Genomic DNA, 17041 nt, shown 5'->3' on the forward strand with positions numbered 1-17041 from the left:
AAACGATCACTGGGTAAAGCAAGGTACACAGGAGCAGGTGGGATGAAGGAGGCCATGGTTAGTTGCCCTCTAATGATTTCCTTTTGTCAAAGTCAAATTTAGTTGACCTTGATAAGAGCAGACACTGTCTTTAAAACTCCTGCCAGAACAGACTATAAAGACAGATAGTCTGTTTGCATGTACTAGCATTACTGTTACCATCACCATGAGACTCACACTGCTCAAGCAGAGCAGATGCCATTTATTTGGCACAGTTTAATCAATATGTAAGCCTCTAGCCAGCTTCCACACAGCCTATCAAAAATTTTCCATAGACTTCATAAGGCAAAGGTACACAGAGATTTAGAAAGTCATAAAGAGGTGAAAATAAAAAAAGAATTAACTTTATTTCATATTACACTTTCATTCATTCAATACACTCCTCCATTCAAAGGGTGCTGAAGAGTTTTGCTTTTATAAAGATAGACCAAAGATGTCTTTACCTCCTTTCTCTTGAAGTCAACAAAACAACAAAGTTTAAAAACAAAACAAAAAACCCAGAAACTCCACTTTTCAAAAATAATACTAGGAGACATCTATAGCCCTGAACTGTAACACATGCAGGAAGTGGGTGGAGAAATGGTGAGCGATGTTAGAGAGCAGAGGATGATCAAACCTTAGTGTCTACAGAGGTAGCATCAACAAGGAACATGCTGCAGGGCCCCCAGAAAACATCAGGAAGTGGAGACATTGCTACTGTGAAGGTGGGGTGAGTGGGCAAAATCAGAAAACGAGGAGACTGAAAATCTGTATAAGCAGCAGTTAGACTCCCAGAGTGCCTCACTCTCCCCAAAGAGGTAGAAGGTACACTGTTAATAAATATGGCTTCAGGGAAGCAACAAACTTATAAAACACCAGCACCGAAGACAGTGAGGGTGAAAACAGGGACATGAAGGGAAAACGTGCATGACAGAGAGTGAGACCCCACCCAGTTCTCTCACCCTACAGGGCCAGAACTCTAGTAGCCAGAGTGATATTCCCAAGCAAGAGATTGAAAGGCCGTTCTCTGAAAAATTAAACCATCATCTGAGAAAAGATCTACAGACACTACTATCACTATCTGTATCGAAAATGCTGACAGGCTACCTAGTCATCCTACAGAGAATTCCAGTGGGAAACAAGCCTACAGATATATAAAGGCACAAACACTGCTTCTAACTAGCTTTCTAGTGCCCCACCTCTTAAATAAACAAAAGACAAGGATCATCAGACATCTGAAGAAAGTTTGTCATACTTGAGAGAGAAGACCATACTAAAGTGAAAAAAAGAAATTAGTGGAAACATGGACAATACTGGTAAAAGAAGAAAACGTCAAAGAAATCATTTAATACCTCCATTGAGCTAAGATCTTGCATTCATCTCATAAAATCACAATGTTATTAAAAAATAATCAGAAATAAAAAAAGAGGGGGGGAAGTTGACATAAAAATTACAATGAAAGGATTCAGAGGTAAGTTAAAGAAATCTCCCTTAAAAAAAAAAAAAAAAAAAAAAAAATCTCCCAGACAGTATAACAAAAGTTAGAGAAGTGGACAATACAAAAAAAAAAAAAAAAAAAAAGAGATAAGAATATTAGAAAAATCCATCCATGTAAGAAGTACAATATCCAAATTAACAGGCACCCCAGAGAAAGAGAACCAGGAAAAAACCCAGGGAGAAAATTTTCAAGGAAAATAATATAAGAATATATTTAACAACTCAGTCATATAATTCTTAGATTATAAGGACCTACTGAGCACTCAGCACAGTAAATGAAAAATAGCTTATATGATGGTAATTCACCAAAAAATTGTAGGAATCACTTACAAGTAAAAAAGACATCTTCAAAACTTGCATAGAAGAAACTGACAAAAACATATAAAATATCAAGGAAAACGGCATTAGAGTTCTCAATTGCAGCACTGGAAACTGGATGAAAATGAAACAAAACCATCAAAATCCTTTCCAAACTAGAATTCTATACCCAGCCAAACTACCACTCAACTATAACACCAGAATAAAGGCATTTTCATATATGCAAAGTCTGAGGGACACAAAACTGCTGGATTTTCGTTTTAAGCCTTCTAGCACTATATTTGACTAATAGCTTTATTTTGAACTGTACAATTTACACATATTTTCAACTATTATCTCATTTTGGTCTGTAGGCACAAGAGTACATTTTTTTAGGCTCTGTAATCATGAATGGGATATGGCCTTGGTTACCACATTCTTCTACTAATAAAATATGAGATCTTGATATAAAAAAATTTCCACAAAATAACCTTTATTCTTATATAATAATGTACTTAAAAAGGTTTTTAGAAATAGTCATAAATATTCTATGAAGATAGATGTTATTATCCCTTGCTTAAAGATGAGAAAATTTAGGCTTAAAGAGATCAGTGACTTTCCAAAGGTGTCACAGCCCAACATAAAATAGTACTACAACTCAAATCTATGCCTAGTGCCATGTTCAGGATTCTCCTCATGACATGTATGTAAAAATAATCTTTAAGGCATTATGTTTCAGTATCTCATTCTCCTGTATACACACAGGGAACTGTCGTTTCAAGCCACTAAAAGCACTGTTATCCCTTTTCTCCACCTTAATGACAACCCAGCTATTCATTTCACCTCAAGCACCTCAGCACTATAGCCTAGCCTCTTGCCCTTTTCCAGGCCATCCTTAAAGAACTGTACTATAGGTTCCCAAATAAACACTGACTTATATACTTAGTGGTCTGGCAAAAGGCAAATCCTAATTATGATAACAGACAGAAACTTGATTTTTTTCCCCCTTAATCTAAGAGTTAGAAGGAAAATAGATAATTACACAAAAGGGATTTCATCTTCTCATATGCTACATGTAGCAGAAAGGCAACTAATGTATTTTAGATGTTCATAATGATCCATCTGGCTCACTACCATAAAAAAAATGAAACTCTTGTTTATAATCAGCTATTAGTTTTGTTATACTATAAAGGGGAAAAGATTCAAAAATAATTATCCCTTCCAGTCTGCCCCCCCCTCCAAAATGTATTAATCAAAAAGTGTACTTTAAAATTTAGAACACAATAAAACATGCACACAGCTTCCCTTCCCACTCCCTTTTCCAAAGCAGAGACAAGGAGACTGACAGGCACACATGTACTCACATTTACACACACTGTCTGTGACATTGGACTCATATCCCTCTCTCTCAACTTCATCCTCTGTTAGACTTGTGGACATGAATGGGCATTGGGTGAAAAGGTCACAGTCCTCACTGAAAAACCCCAACTGTACTCTGAGTGACTCTGAGATCTGAGTCATGCAAAGAAATAGTGTGATGACAATCTAGCTACTTACGCCACAGTATCGGTCACCATTAAATATCTGAGGTGGGAGAGGATTGCCCTGAGCGGGCTTCTTTTCCGGGGGGATGTTTTTGTACATCCATTGCCTCTGTTCTTCTGACATTGTGATATCCACCTCCTCAAACTCTATCTTGTTAGCTTCCAGAAATCTAACCACATCTTGCTGCTTCTTCTTTATCTAAAGAGAGAAGACAAATAAGGAGACATGCTTATCTGAAACAATATGTAGATATTTCCAAATTGAACTAGATTTGATGTCTCATTGTCAGAAGTCACTGACACAAAAAAAGAGGCAATTTACACAGGCACCATGCACTGTCCACTCACTGGCTATCCAGCAGAGGTTTAAGCAAGTCCTCACAAAGTGATTTCTTCACCTACACTCCCCGGAACTCTGGGGCACAACTCAGATTAGCTGGAAGAAACAGACTATGTATATGGTGAGAGAATCATATAGTTCTCAGGGCCATCACTACTCCCACCTCCCACCCAGGAAGTTGACATTTACAGTCATGAAAGCTCTCTCTGCTCAAAACCACTTGAAAACCATGGATAGCCCATCTGAGATGTCAAAATTTCACTGATTCCAGGAAGCAGCAACATTTTTATTCCCCTCAGCAGCCTCTTTCAGATATTCCACAGCTGTAGCCAATGTCATGAAGGCACCCTTTCATCAATTCACAAGAGAAAAATGTTCTCCACTTCGAAGGTGAGCATAAACAACCAGCACCATTTCACTTTGAACTCGATTTGTTAACCCTTTTCATTCCTCTGACCTTTCATGTTTCCTTCCTCAGTCACTAGGGGTCAGGTGTGCTCTTGAAGAGGTGCAAACACATTTGTAGTTTTCAAAATGTTACGACGAATCTTCTTAGTTTAAGGGTCTATATTCACTAATGTAGATGGCGTGATAATATTCAATTTCTTAAAGACATCGCATGTAAAACATGAGCAAACAAACTTGCTTTTTCTAAATGATTCTGGAAAATCTGCACGAAGAATGGCCAAAGAAAAGAATCATTTTGAGAGGTCAGGCAGTCAGAAAGACCTCTCATCAATAGAAAATATTAATAAAATGCTTGAAGAACAAACTTTCACATACCAACTGCCTCTACCAATCCCAACTTCCCTCCAAAAGTCTCAACGACAGGTGTCTGAGGTGGAAATCTGTTACGTGCCATGAGCAACGAGGTTCTGATCACTGGGCTGAAGTCTATTGGCATAGTATGGACGAAATAAAAAGCTGACAAAATAGGACATCTTTAAGTTCAATGATATACAATAAGAGAATTACTTTATTACAAATCCAAACTGATAATAGTATTATCTTAATTTCTTGAATGAAGCCATTTTTCATTTCTTAAAAAGTTAACTTTTTTCCTTCTTCACTATAGAAATGTTATATTATTTTGAAATTTCAGCTTGGAAAAAGTATCATCCATCCTACTTAATTTCCCCTTACAACTGTACAAGGTAGATTTTATTGTTCCTGAGGTCAAAGTAGACACCTATTTTGATCAAGATCCTACTGTGTGTTCTTGTCAAGACAATAATGTCATTCTCCTATTAAAACCCTTCTGCCTTTGGAAAATGTACACATTTCTTAGCAAACAGTAAAATGTCCTTCTTGATCTAGCTCCTTTGACTACAAAAGCAATTTATTTGTATATTTAAAAGTTTGGAAATTGTAAAACAAACAAAGAGTTACCTACAATCTTATTACCCAGACTACCACTGCCAAAATTTATTAGAGAAAAGTCTCTGGATTTAATGTCCATAGATGGAGTTCTATGCATCCAGCATATTTCAAATGTTCATGAGAGTGATCAAAAATGAAACTCCTGGTGCCAGCCCGGTGGCTCAGGTGGTTAGAGCTCCGTGCTCCTAAGTCCAAAGGCTGCCGGTTCGATTCCCACATGGGCCAGTGGGCTCTCAACCACAGGGTGGCCAGTTCAATTCCTCGACTCCCGCAAGGGATGGTGGGCTGTGCCCCCTGCAACTAAGATTGAACACAGCACCTTGAGCTGAGCTGCCGCTGAGCTCCCGAATGGCTCAGTTGGTTGGAGCGCATCCTCTCAACCACAAGGTTGCCAGTTTGATTCCCGCAAGGGATGGTGGGCTACGCGCCCTGCAACTAGAAAATGGCAACTGGACCTGGAGCTGAGCTGCGCCCTCCACAACTAAGATTGAAAGGACAACAACTTGACTTGGAAACAAAGTCCTGGAAGTACACACTGTTCTCCAATAAAGTCCTGTTCCCCTTCCCCAATGAAATCTTTAAAAACAGAAAATGAAACTGCTATGCAGTCAAACCTTAGTTTTCCATATAATGTATAAATATGGACCTCTTACCCTAAAATGAGAGTACCTAAAAAATTCATATTCTCAATAGTAGGCTACATCAAAGACACACATACATCTTCTTTACTTCTTCACCCTCCAGCCTATACACATGGATCACACACACACACACACACACACACACACACACCATTTATTGCTAGACTATAATCCCCTACAGATCGATTGGTCTCTCCTTTCACAGGGTTGCACTAGGTAAAAAGAGAGGCACTTTGTCCCTTTCACTCAAAAATATATCACAAATACTGTCCCCTGTAATTAAAAGTCTTCAAAAGTATGACTTTTAATATCACCTGGCAATTCCATCATGTAGATGTATAGTTAACCATTACTCTATTGTTGGATAGTTAGCACAGTTGTAACTTTCACCACTAGAAATAACATCATTTAGCAAACATCTTTACTTATAAAAGTCTTACTGTATCTTGGGATACTATTTTAGGACAAAGGCCTATGAATGAAACTCAGATCAAAGGGCAGAGACATTTTTCAGGCCCCTGATAGACCCAGGTTTAACTGCTTTTCAACAAGGCAACATCTGACATAAAGTACAAAGTTCCACTTATAAAATAAATAAGTCCTGGGAATATAATATACAACATGGTAACTATAATTAATAATATTGTATTGTATATTTGAAAGTTGCTAAGAGAGTAGACCATCCAAGAAAAATAATTTGTAACTATGTGTGGTGATAGATATTAACTAGATTTATTGTGATGATCATTTTGCAACATACACACAACTATTGAATCATTATATTGCCTGAAACTAATATAATGTATGTCAACTATACCTCAATTGAAAAAAAACAAGGCCACCTCAGTTTACATTCCCATTAACAATATTTGAAAGTATCCATGTCTCAATGCCTTTCCTTTCTTATAGCCAATGTTTGAAAGTTATATTGAAGAAAATTAAAGTTTAAACAATGCGAGGTGATGGATGTTAACTAAACTTAACTGTGGTCATCATTTTGCAATATATACATATGTCAAACGATTATGTTGTACACTTTAAACTTATACAATGTAATATCAATTATGTCTCAGTAAAAAAGAGAAATGGTTGCTGTTCTGAAAAAAAAAAAAAAAAAAAGTCAAATGTATCATTACATACTGACAATGCTCAGGAAGCAAAAGAAAGTTCCTTACTAACAATGGTGATGATTGTCAGTACTGTAAGGAGTAAAATGTAAGAACTATATTTCTATTTTCAAAAAGGGAAGCAAGGGCAGACATGACCAGGTTTGTGTTTGAAAGACATCACTTTAATACTATGCAACCTAAAAAGAATAAAGAAGAAATTCTGTATGTATTGTCAAATTCTGTATGAAAAAGAATTTATACATATATGAAAAAAGCAACAACAAAAACAAGAAGAACTATGCGTAGACTAGGCCCACTTTTCTGAAAAGAAAAGAGAAAAATAGGAACACATTCGTATTTGCTTATATTTATGCTTTAAAACACTCTTAAAGGTTATATAAGGAACTACAAAAGTGGTTGCCTAGGGGCTGGGGGAAGGGAACTGGGTGATGGGAACAAAGTTGGAGCAAGAGTTTTCACTCTCTACATGTGTAAACTTTAATCTTTTTTTTGAACAGTGTGAAAGTGTCAATAGTCAAAAGATTAAACAGAATTTATTTTAAGAGTGAAAGAGAGACCTTCACAGCCTGAGTGGAGCAGGAGCACAGGGCCACAGAGACGCAGTGTTTTATATAAATCAAGTTTCCCAACAGGACGTGAAGGAGGACTCAGAGCATTTTGTTACTCAGCCCCCCTGTTTCCTTACACTTATAAGAAAGGCCAGATGATGAAAACAAAAATTTTAAAAAGAGCTAAAGCTAAAATTTCTAAAAAGAGCTAAATTAATACTATAGCAAATCATCCAAATAAACAAAAAGGAGACATTTAACCCAGAGAAGGAGGTTTTCATGTGGATGTTTGCGATACTAGCATCAGGAAGGAAGATGAGTCATGCCACCAAGCACTGTTTTTACGATCTGCTGAGGTGAATGTGGCCTGGAACTAGGGGAGCCCAGGCTTCAGTGGCAGGGGACAGACCAACTTAGGAGACAGGGACTTGGGAGCCGTAAGGGCCTGAATAATAGAAAGGCTTCCCACGTGGCAACAGGAAGCCATCAAGGGCACTTCACTGGGCAAAACACTGGGCAAAAATCCAGTGTTCACATAACAGTAACATACTCATATATAGTCATTTCCTTAACACAAAGAGCTTTCTTCTCCCCACGTTTCAATTGTTCTGAAACAAAGTGTACCTCACAACCAATCTCAAAATAAGTTTTGGGGGGTAAATGGAAGAGAAGAATTTGTGGGGCAATAGTGGCTGCCTTCACCCATGTCAACTTAGCCATGTATAGAAGGAAGGAAGGTACCTATAACTCCTGGTTTGTTTGCTTTAAATACACTTAGAAGCCATGACAGATAATATTAGTTATTCACCCAGAAGCCATCTCCCTTTCTTTCTTAATACAGAAGCCTGGTTTTGTTTAGGAAAGCAATGTGCTCAACTACAAAATTTGTTTACCCCCACTCCTCTGCTGTTTGGGATGATCACATGACACAGCTCTGGCCAATGAGATATATGGCAGATGTTCCTTGGGAAGGCTCTGCATAATGAACGGAAAGATAAATTCCATTTTGCCCTTTGTCCTCCTCCTGCACCCCTTGCAGAAAGGCAGAAGTGGTGCCCAGAAGTGCAGAAGCCGTTTTGCAAATGTGAGAACAAACACCATATGCTAAGGATGGCCAAACAGAATGGCAGGAGCCTGGCTCCTTGATGACATTTTACAGGTGTCACACCAATCTTGTGCAGCCTACTCTAAACCTTTTTGTATTTTACAAATAAATCCCTAATTAGTTAAGCCTCTCTTTATCAAGTTTTCTATAGTTTGCATCTAAATGCAATGCTACTTGGTTGAATTCTTAATTGCTACTTAAAATGTCTTCAGAAACACTGTAGCATGATGGATTGAAAATAAAAGTTATTACTGCACAGCAGAGCCTGGAAATAAAAGCTGTAAGACATGAATTTAACATAAGTGAAATGAGTATTTGTCACTGAATAAACAGATGAATTTTCATTATTGTTTGTAAAACAAACAACAAAGTTGTTCGACCTAAAACCAGAAAATACGAAAGCATGAAAGTTGCATTTCATCTTATCATTCAAACATATACCATTACACATCATCCAAAGGCACTTAAAGGGACCAGCAGACACTGCTAAATCTTAGGGGAGCTCACAGGTAGGCAAACTATGACCCACAGGTCAACTCTAACCCACTGTTTTTGTATGGCCTACAGCCAAAAATAGTCTATATTTTAAACGGAAAAAAACCACAATAATAGTATTTCATGACAAGCAAAAGTTATATGAAATACATATTTCAGTGTCCATAAATAAAGTCGTAGTGGAAGATAGCTACACCCATTCATTTACATATTGTCTATGGCCTTTTGTCCCACGGTGGCAGAGCTGAGTCCTAGCAACAGAGGCAGAATGGTTCCCGAAGCCTAAAGTATTTACTAGCTGCCCTTTACAGAAAAAAGTTTGCCAACCCTGGGCTAGATCCCCGATCTTCATTTCCAGCGCATAGTTCACGTTTTCAGTGAGGCCTTTCCTAACCACCTGATTTTACATTTTTACCAGCCACTCCAGAACTTTGTACTCACCTTCAGTGCTTCATTTTTCACCTTAACACTTAGCCTCTGACACACTGTATGTTTTATGTATTTGTTTGTCCACCCCCACTCCCACTAGAACATAAATCCTCCAGGGCTGGGGATTTTGCTGTTTTGTTCACTGCTGTATCCCCAGGGCCTAGAATGGTGTCTGGCACATAGCAGACATTCAATAAATATTTGTAATGAATAGCCAGGATTCTCACAAGTGGAAGGGCTACTGTAACAGTGGTGCTGATTCTCTCATCATGTAGGATTGAAATACTTTTAAGTGTCACCTCCTCAGAGAGTTCTCTTTAACCACCTTAGTTGAAGTTTTATTTAAATTTATTAAAACTTTATGTGTTTACTTGTTTTTACTATCATCTTTCTGTCTCTCCACAACGTCAGGTCTGTAAGCACAGGGACTGGCCCGCAGAAAGCCCTCAGTAAATATTAACTGAAGGGATGATTAAAGAATTCACTCCAGGGCCGAACATCAAAGATTTCCAGGTGACGTTCAAGAGATCAAACTGAGTTGGTAATTTACTTTAGGAAAAGATGTAACTGAAGGTTAGCCAAACAGAGATGTAGGCCAAACACCAGTAGTTCTCAATTAATGCTGAAGTTGTATGAATTTAAAATCAGAGTGTCTAGAATGCATGTCTAACTGTAAGTAGCCTAAATGATTCACATGAATTTCTAGACCCTGACATTGACATTGATACTGATCAAAGTTGTATGTTTAAATAAATGCTATTGTCAGTTAATTTTAAAAATTGCAAGTACATAACGTAGTATTTTATTTTGCCCAAGGGATGGCTATTGAGAATTAAGCAAATATGTTGGTATTCCCCTAACTCTGGCTCCAGCTGTTGTAGGATTCCATCACCCTTAACCACTTCCACCAAAAATCTCCAGGAGCTCTGAAGCAAGCTCCTCAGATGTGCTTCAAAGCAGCCTTCTTTGTAACTGCCAGTCTAAATGTACCCCGCCCAACCCAAATTCATGTTGAAACCTAACCCCCAAAGTGACGGTATTAGAGGGTAGGGCCAATGAGCAGTGATTATGAGGGCAGAGCCCTCACAAATGGGATTAGTGTTCTTATAAGAGTCCTTGCCCTTTCCACCACGTGAAGACACAGCAAGAAGCCCTCAGTCTGCAACTGGGAGGAGGGCTTTCAGCAGAACCCAACCATGTTGGCACCCAGATTTTGAACTTCCAGCCTCCAGAACTCTGAGAAATAAATCTCTGCTATTCGTAAGCATCTCCCACCACAGTCTATCGTTATTTTGTGATAGCAGCCTGAATGGACTAAGACAATAAATCTTCACCCTTTCAACTCCAGACCCTGCAGGACCCACATCTGCTAAGTACCCCAATGCCTGCACCCAAGCCCTGGTGACCCACCCTCCCAGGTGCCTGGGCGATAAGCTGTCTGGGCTGGTGCAACTGAATCTGCTGATGCAGCACAGACACTCAGTGACCCATGGAAAGCTGTGTAGACACTTGTGGCTTTCAATGGCAACCTCCCGGCTCCACAAGTCCCTAGGAAATGGATCAGAGGACAGGCTAAATAAATTACATTGCACTTGACTTAGACTTACACCCTAGTCTGTGGCACTGACATCTAAGGAAACTTGCACTTCTCCATTCTCTTCTTACAGGGTTAGTTATTTCTCAGAAGGCTGCCAGTTAACTTATGTAATGAAGCAGCCCCTGCCAGATTCCTTCCACAGGCTTCTGGACATGTCTAGTCATGTTTGAATTCCAGGTGTACATAGTTGATGCAGCACCCTGGGACCTTGGGATCACTAATAAACAAACAATCAGGTTGAATTAAGGTAGATTTTTTAATTAAATTGAGATTTAATATGTGAGCAATTGTGGGAAAGCAAGTTTAAAGACAAACGTACAGATGGAGGACGAGGAAATTTTAAAAAGAGTATATATTTTAGAATTAGACTATCCTAATTTTAATTATGGTCCTGTCAGTTGAATAGCCTTGGAGGAATCACTTAGCTTCTCTCTCAAACTCAGTTTCCAAATCTGTGAACTGAACCCAATATCTTTTTTTCATCACTTTATGGCGAGGATGAAGTAAGAAAAGAAATAAACAACAATAGGCACTTGCTCCGTTGTTTCACTCCTTCAAACATATCAGCTTTTCTTTCTTGCCCCGGATGTAGCCTTCTACAAAAAGTATAAATGACCTCTGGGTACTTTCAAAGCCTTTGGGTATTCAATGCAACAGTTCTTTATTTCACCTATGTTCACACTTCAAATGCAGTTTTCTTTTTTCTGACCTGAGGTAAGGCTGATTAAGGCCTTTTATGTATCTCCCATGGAAAAAGTCAAAGACAGGCAGAGGAAAGAAAAAAGGACAGATTTTCTTATCATTTGACAAAATTTACAAAGGAGAGGCTGGATTGGACTAGCAGAGGTAGATGGCCCTGAAATAATTCCTTCTTTCAACTAAAAAGGATAGAAAGGACTGATGATCTTTCCCTTGTCAAAGACCCCAGAAACTTTCCATTGACTGAGTAGGGTACCTCAAAAATATATCATTTCATGGCATATTCTTTAACTAATACCCCACATTGGACTCACTAGGCTTTATATTGTAATAAAGAGGATGCAGATGGCAAATATTGTGGCAGACACTAAGCTAGTTATCCCAAAGCTATTTGTTACCTCTGCTGTGAAGGCTGGAAAACTAAAGCCCCAGTTTTCCCATCTACCCTTGCAGCTGGGGCAGCCATGTGACCCAGATCTGGCCTTTGAGATGTGAGCCAAATTCCACGGGGTGGAGCTTCTGGACCAGGCTTTGCTCTCTTGTTGAAGCAGATGGATTAAGATGCTAGGGCCCCCTGTGTCTGCAGCTACTCCTTCCTGCTGGGAACCCAGGTGGGAGGGCTACAGATGCAGAGGCAGCCTTTCCATTGAGAGGCAACAAGCATCAAGAAAAGGCCAACCAAGAGAATACTAGAAACACAAGCCCTGCACAAATCAGCCTCCAGGCTTACCAGGAGAAAGCAAACACTTGCATTCATTTAAAGTCATATTAGTCAGGCTCTCTTTTACAGAAAAACACATTCCTGACTAAAACTCACCAATATTTTTCATTGTTGGGTAGTAAGGTGGGTGGGTGTAGAATAAGCCCCAATAAGCCATCTGCTATCAACATTCTAATGCTGTTTAACTAAACATGAGATTACACATAAAGTACCGTGTCTCTAGTGTCCATTTCAGTTTATCTTACTTGAAAGCAAATACCAGGTTACCAAGCCAAAGATAACAATGAGAGAGACTGTCTTGCAAAAGATTGAAACTTGAGTTTTAGGGAATCAGTGTCAGAAAGATGGATTATGAAATAAATACAGGGTAATTTTTGAAAGAACTGTTATTATGTTATAAATGAAGCAATCTAATTTTAATAATGGAAAAGATTGTGCTTTTTCGTCTATGTATCATTAGCACAGTCCCTGGTACACACACTCAATATGTTTGTATTAGACATGGAAATATTATTGAACTTTAATAAATACTTTTAACATCTTTTTAACCAGTTAATATTTAAGGTCCTGTTTTCTTAACCAACTAACATTGGTTTCTTTTTTCTATATTTATAATATTAAGTCATCTTTTTAATGAAAAAAAATTTTATTGAAAAAAACCCATAATCTTATCATTCTGAAGTTATTTTTTGTATTACCTTCCAAGGAGTCAACAATTGGAAACATACTTTATATAGTTGCTACGACATACATATTTTGGGGTAGGATGTTGTGGACCTTCAAGTTGTAATATTGATCATTAGCTCACATTGTTCTAAGAAAAACTTTTTGAAGAGAGAAAAGGGAAATTTTTTAATCATTAAAAAATAAAATTAGGAATATTGTTTCAACTATATCCCATCACTTTAACTGCTATTTTGTGGACATTTTATAATACACATATTTTATTAGTATAGTAATATATGCATAAAATTTACTTAAAATATACATATATTGGGGCTATATCTTCAAATAATTTTTTTATTATTGGGGTATGCAATCAAAAAACTTTGCAGACCACTGTACTAGAGAACTAGGGGACCAGGAGAAATGCTGGTGTGCAAACAACAAGATTATATATTATTTCCTTTTATAATGTTTAGAAGCTTTCAAGCCAGAAGGCAAATCTCTATTCCAAACATGTGAGAATTATTAAACACTATTATTCTCATTTTTCAGTGCCTTTTTTCTTATACCAGGTTTTAAAAGTCAGTTTATAAATTACTACCTTGCAAAATCCGCAAAAATGGAGTGGAAAAAAAAAATCCCACTGTGTTTTCTACAAGTATGGCTTAAATTTTGATATCCTTTGCCTGGAAGCATTCTAGCATACCTATGAACAGGGAAATTACTAGACTCACAAAGAAATCCTAGAAAACTAACCAGTTTCACTGTAAATATAGAAATATGTATACTATACTGCTAATATATTTTCTAAATGAGACAGTAATAAATCTAGAGGCAGAACAATTACCATTGTTCTTCGATTAGAATGATGCTCATTTTCCATTTGCACCTATGTATTTTGGGAAAGTATCTTTTCAACAATATAAAAGCAGACCTTCAAATTGCAGTATTGATCATTAGCTCACATTGTTCTCACTAAGAAAAACTTTCTGAAGACAGAAAAAGGAATTCTTTTAATCATTAAAATATAAAAAAAAATTTTGATAGCAACATTAGCACATCCTAATGTGCTTGAATTAGGCAAAATGAAGACATCATGACATCTAGCAATATCCTTTATAATCTATTTTCTCTTCATACTTATACTTCTGCCCTTGAAGACATCACATACTTCCAGGACTTAATCTATCACCTCTATGAAGATATAACCAAAATTTGCATTTTAAAATTGACCTCTTTTACAAGATCCAATCTTATAGTTCCAAAACCTTTCTGGAAATTTATGCTTAAATGTCTCACCATCATCTCAAACTTGACTGGTAAAACAAAACAACAAAAATAATGATAACCTTGTTGTCACAAGGTCAAGCCATCATTCACCTCCTTCTCCTAACTTTTCCTATTAACAATACACAACTTTGTTGTTGACTCAGCATAACAGAATCACCTACAAGTCCAAAACTTAACATTGTTACAAAAATAACCTACCTAAATGAAAACATACACACACACACACACACACACACACACACACACACACATTATTAAATTTGATGACGGGAACCTCCCCAGTGCTCGATCTGGTAGCACTGAAACAGGGATGGTGTAGAGTAGGTGGGGAGGTCGGTCTGGCCATGGCAAGCTTGACTCAGGTCTGTGGGGGGACCTGGCTTTCAGTGGGTTTTCATGATGGTTAGAGCACTTTGCTAAGGGTGCCAAGGACAGTGAACTGATCCTCATCTGGGCCACTTAGCTTTGATTTACCTTCTAGTCTCGGACAGTCAGAAAGGGATGGATCACCCAGTGCAAGGTACTTATTCTATCAAAGCCTCAGTTTCCTCCTCTGGGAAATGCAGATCCTAATTCAGCTGAGAGGGTGGTGATGAAACTTCAATGACATAATACTCACAAAGTTCTTAGTGCATGGCATACCAAAATAGCTCCACACACACTAGTTACCATTTTTATTATAGCAATTTTTATTCTAAGGCTATTCTAAGACCTCAGCAGCTATTCTGTTCCTTAGCAAGCATACTACTGCTAGTCACGGGGGATCCCTGGGCCCACTACAATTCCATGGCAATTTGGCTTCTCTTTCTCCATTCATTCATTGTTTCACTCATTTGTTCATGCCACAAGGACATTTTGAGGGCCTAGCAGGTGCCAGGCAACACGCTAGGCATAAGTGGTACATACCTGCCTCTGCCTTACTTCAGCTCTCCCCACAAAAAGCTGTGAGTTACAGGGAGTCAATAGAGCACTGATAATGCCCGAACTATAAAACCTGATTTAAACAGAGAGGATCCACTCTCTGGAATGTACCCTTTCGTGAGGATGGGCTTCCCTTTAGACATGACCATAACACTGTACACTAGCAGTACATGTTCTGGAAAGGTTTATTTTCCACCCAGGCTCCTACTAACCCAGCCATACACCCAGCCCAGCCCAGCGAAGCAGGCTAAAGCAGACTGAAAGTGACGAGGGCAGAAAAGGGTCTCCGTGGGCACATCCTTGCACAGAGGCTTGTCATTAGCAGAAGTCCATCAGCCTCATCTAGACTAGCCAAACCCAGGAACAGATAGGCACTGTTCACAAGAGTAAACTTTATGATTTTTCCCATCTCTGCTGCATACAGGGAATAAGAACAGGAATGTTAAAGTTAAACCTAGAAAAGTGGAACCAGGGGACCCAGAGATTGCGGCCAGGTAAAGAGGAATTAACAAGTGTTCCCCATGGCAGTCTTAGGACTTAAGAGTCCATCCTGGTGTATTTTTAAGTTGACAACTAACGTCAATTTAAACGCATTTAGTTCCACACTCAAACTTTGGCAGGTGTCGGAATTTATGGTGTACTGTTCTTGGGTTTAAAGAAATACTTTAAAACAGATCAAAGAAAGTTTAATCCTGCCCTGCCCCTGGCAGAACGATTCTTCCCATGGACTTGAATCTAATTCACCATTAACAAAAATGTTACTGGATATATTTTCTCATTGGGAACCAATACTTTCAGGACAGTTTAGGCAACTCCCTTCACATTCCAGATCATAGGTTACGGAAATAATATTTGCTTCTAATTCTTGGTATAATTTTAAAAGACAGGTAAGTAGGACAATTCTCAAACTGAATCAAAATTAAGAAGATAAAGGAGTCTACAAAATCTGCTACCTCAAATTTAGTAACATTATTTTTCAAACCTACACTTAAATGTTTAATTCCAAGTACAGTTGCCACTTGAATAATGCAGAGGTTAGGGACACTAGCTCCCCGTGCAGTCAAAAATCCACTTATAACTTTTGTCCCCCCTAAAACTTAACTACTCATAGACTACTGTTGACTAGAAGCCTTACTGATAACAATTAACGCATATTTTCCATGTTGTATATAATCAAATGTCATCCAATGTGTTGTCTAGATTGAAAGACTAGATTCTAGGGAGAGATTTACCCATGTATTAGAAAACCAGGAAATTCAGAAGATATTGGTGATGGTACCACCACCCACTCACCTGCCCAACCCCAAAACCTAGATTTGACTTTCCCTAATGATATAATTAATCAAGTCACGAAACATCAAAGTTTCTGCTGTCAAAAATTTTCTTGAACCCATCTATGTTTCTCTCTCCATTTTCACTCCACTAGCCCATAGCAAGCCATCATCTCTGGTTTATATCTTCATGTATCTTCTAGCCAGATTACCCCAAAACTACTTTAGCTTTTCACAGAAAAGCTAAAATGGAAAAAAAGAAAAAAAAGGCATAGACCTAATGGTTTCATATCTCTATTTAAAAACCTTTCAGTAACTTCCCATTATCCTTGAGATGAAGGTAAAAATGTGTGCCTATGCTCACAGGCCCACCTCTCCAGCTTCATGCCCCTCTCACTCACCCTGCAGCAGTCGCTCTCCACCCGTAAGGGCATCTGGGCTTTTCAAAACAC

The 17041-nt window shown here is 38.2% G+C and overlaps 1 protein-coding gene across 2 annotated transcripts in view; it reads right to left on the minus strand.

Annotated features, from left to right (window-relative positions):
* Positions 1-17041, minus strand: part of SH3BGRL2 (SH3 domain binding glutamate rich protein like 2) — a 59002-nt gene that overhangs the window by 22705 nt on the left and 19256 nt on the right. For both annotated transcript variants that reach the window (XM_019729572.3, XM_088795596.1), the window contains exon 2: positions 3370-3555. In XM_019729572.3, the coding sequence (XP_019585131.1) occupies positions 3370-3555 (186 nt within the window). The remainder of the gene's footprint in view (positions 1-3369; positions 3556-17041) is intronic.

The sequence above is a fragment of the Rhinolophus sinicus genome, chromosome 2, assembly GCF_057876585.1.
Source record: "Rhinolophus sinicus isolate RSI-liver-muscle chromosome 2, RSI-T2T, whole genome shotgun sequence".
Lineage (NCBI taxonomy): Eukaryota > Metazoa > Chordata > Mammalia > Chiroptera > Rhinolophidae > Rhinolophus > Rhinolophus sinicus.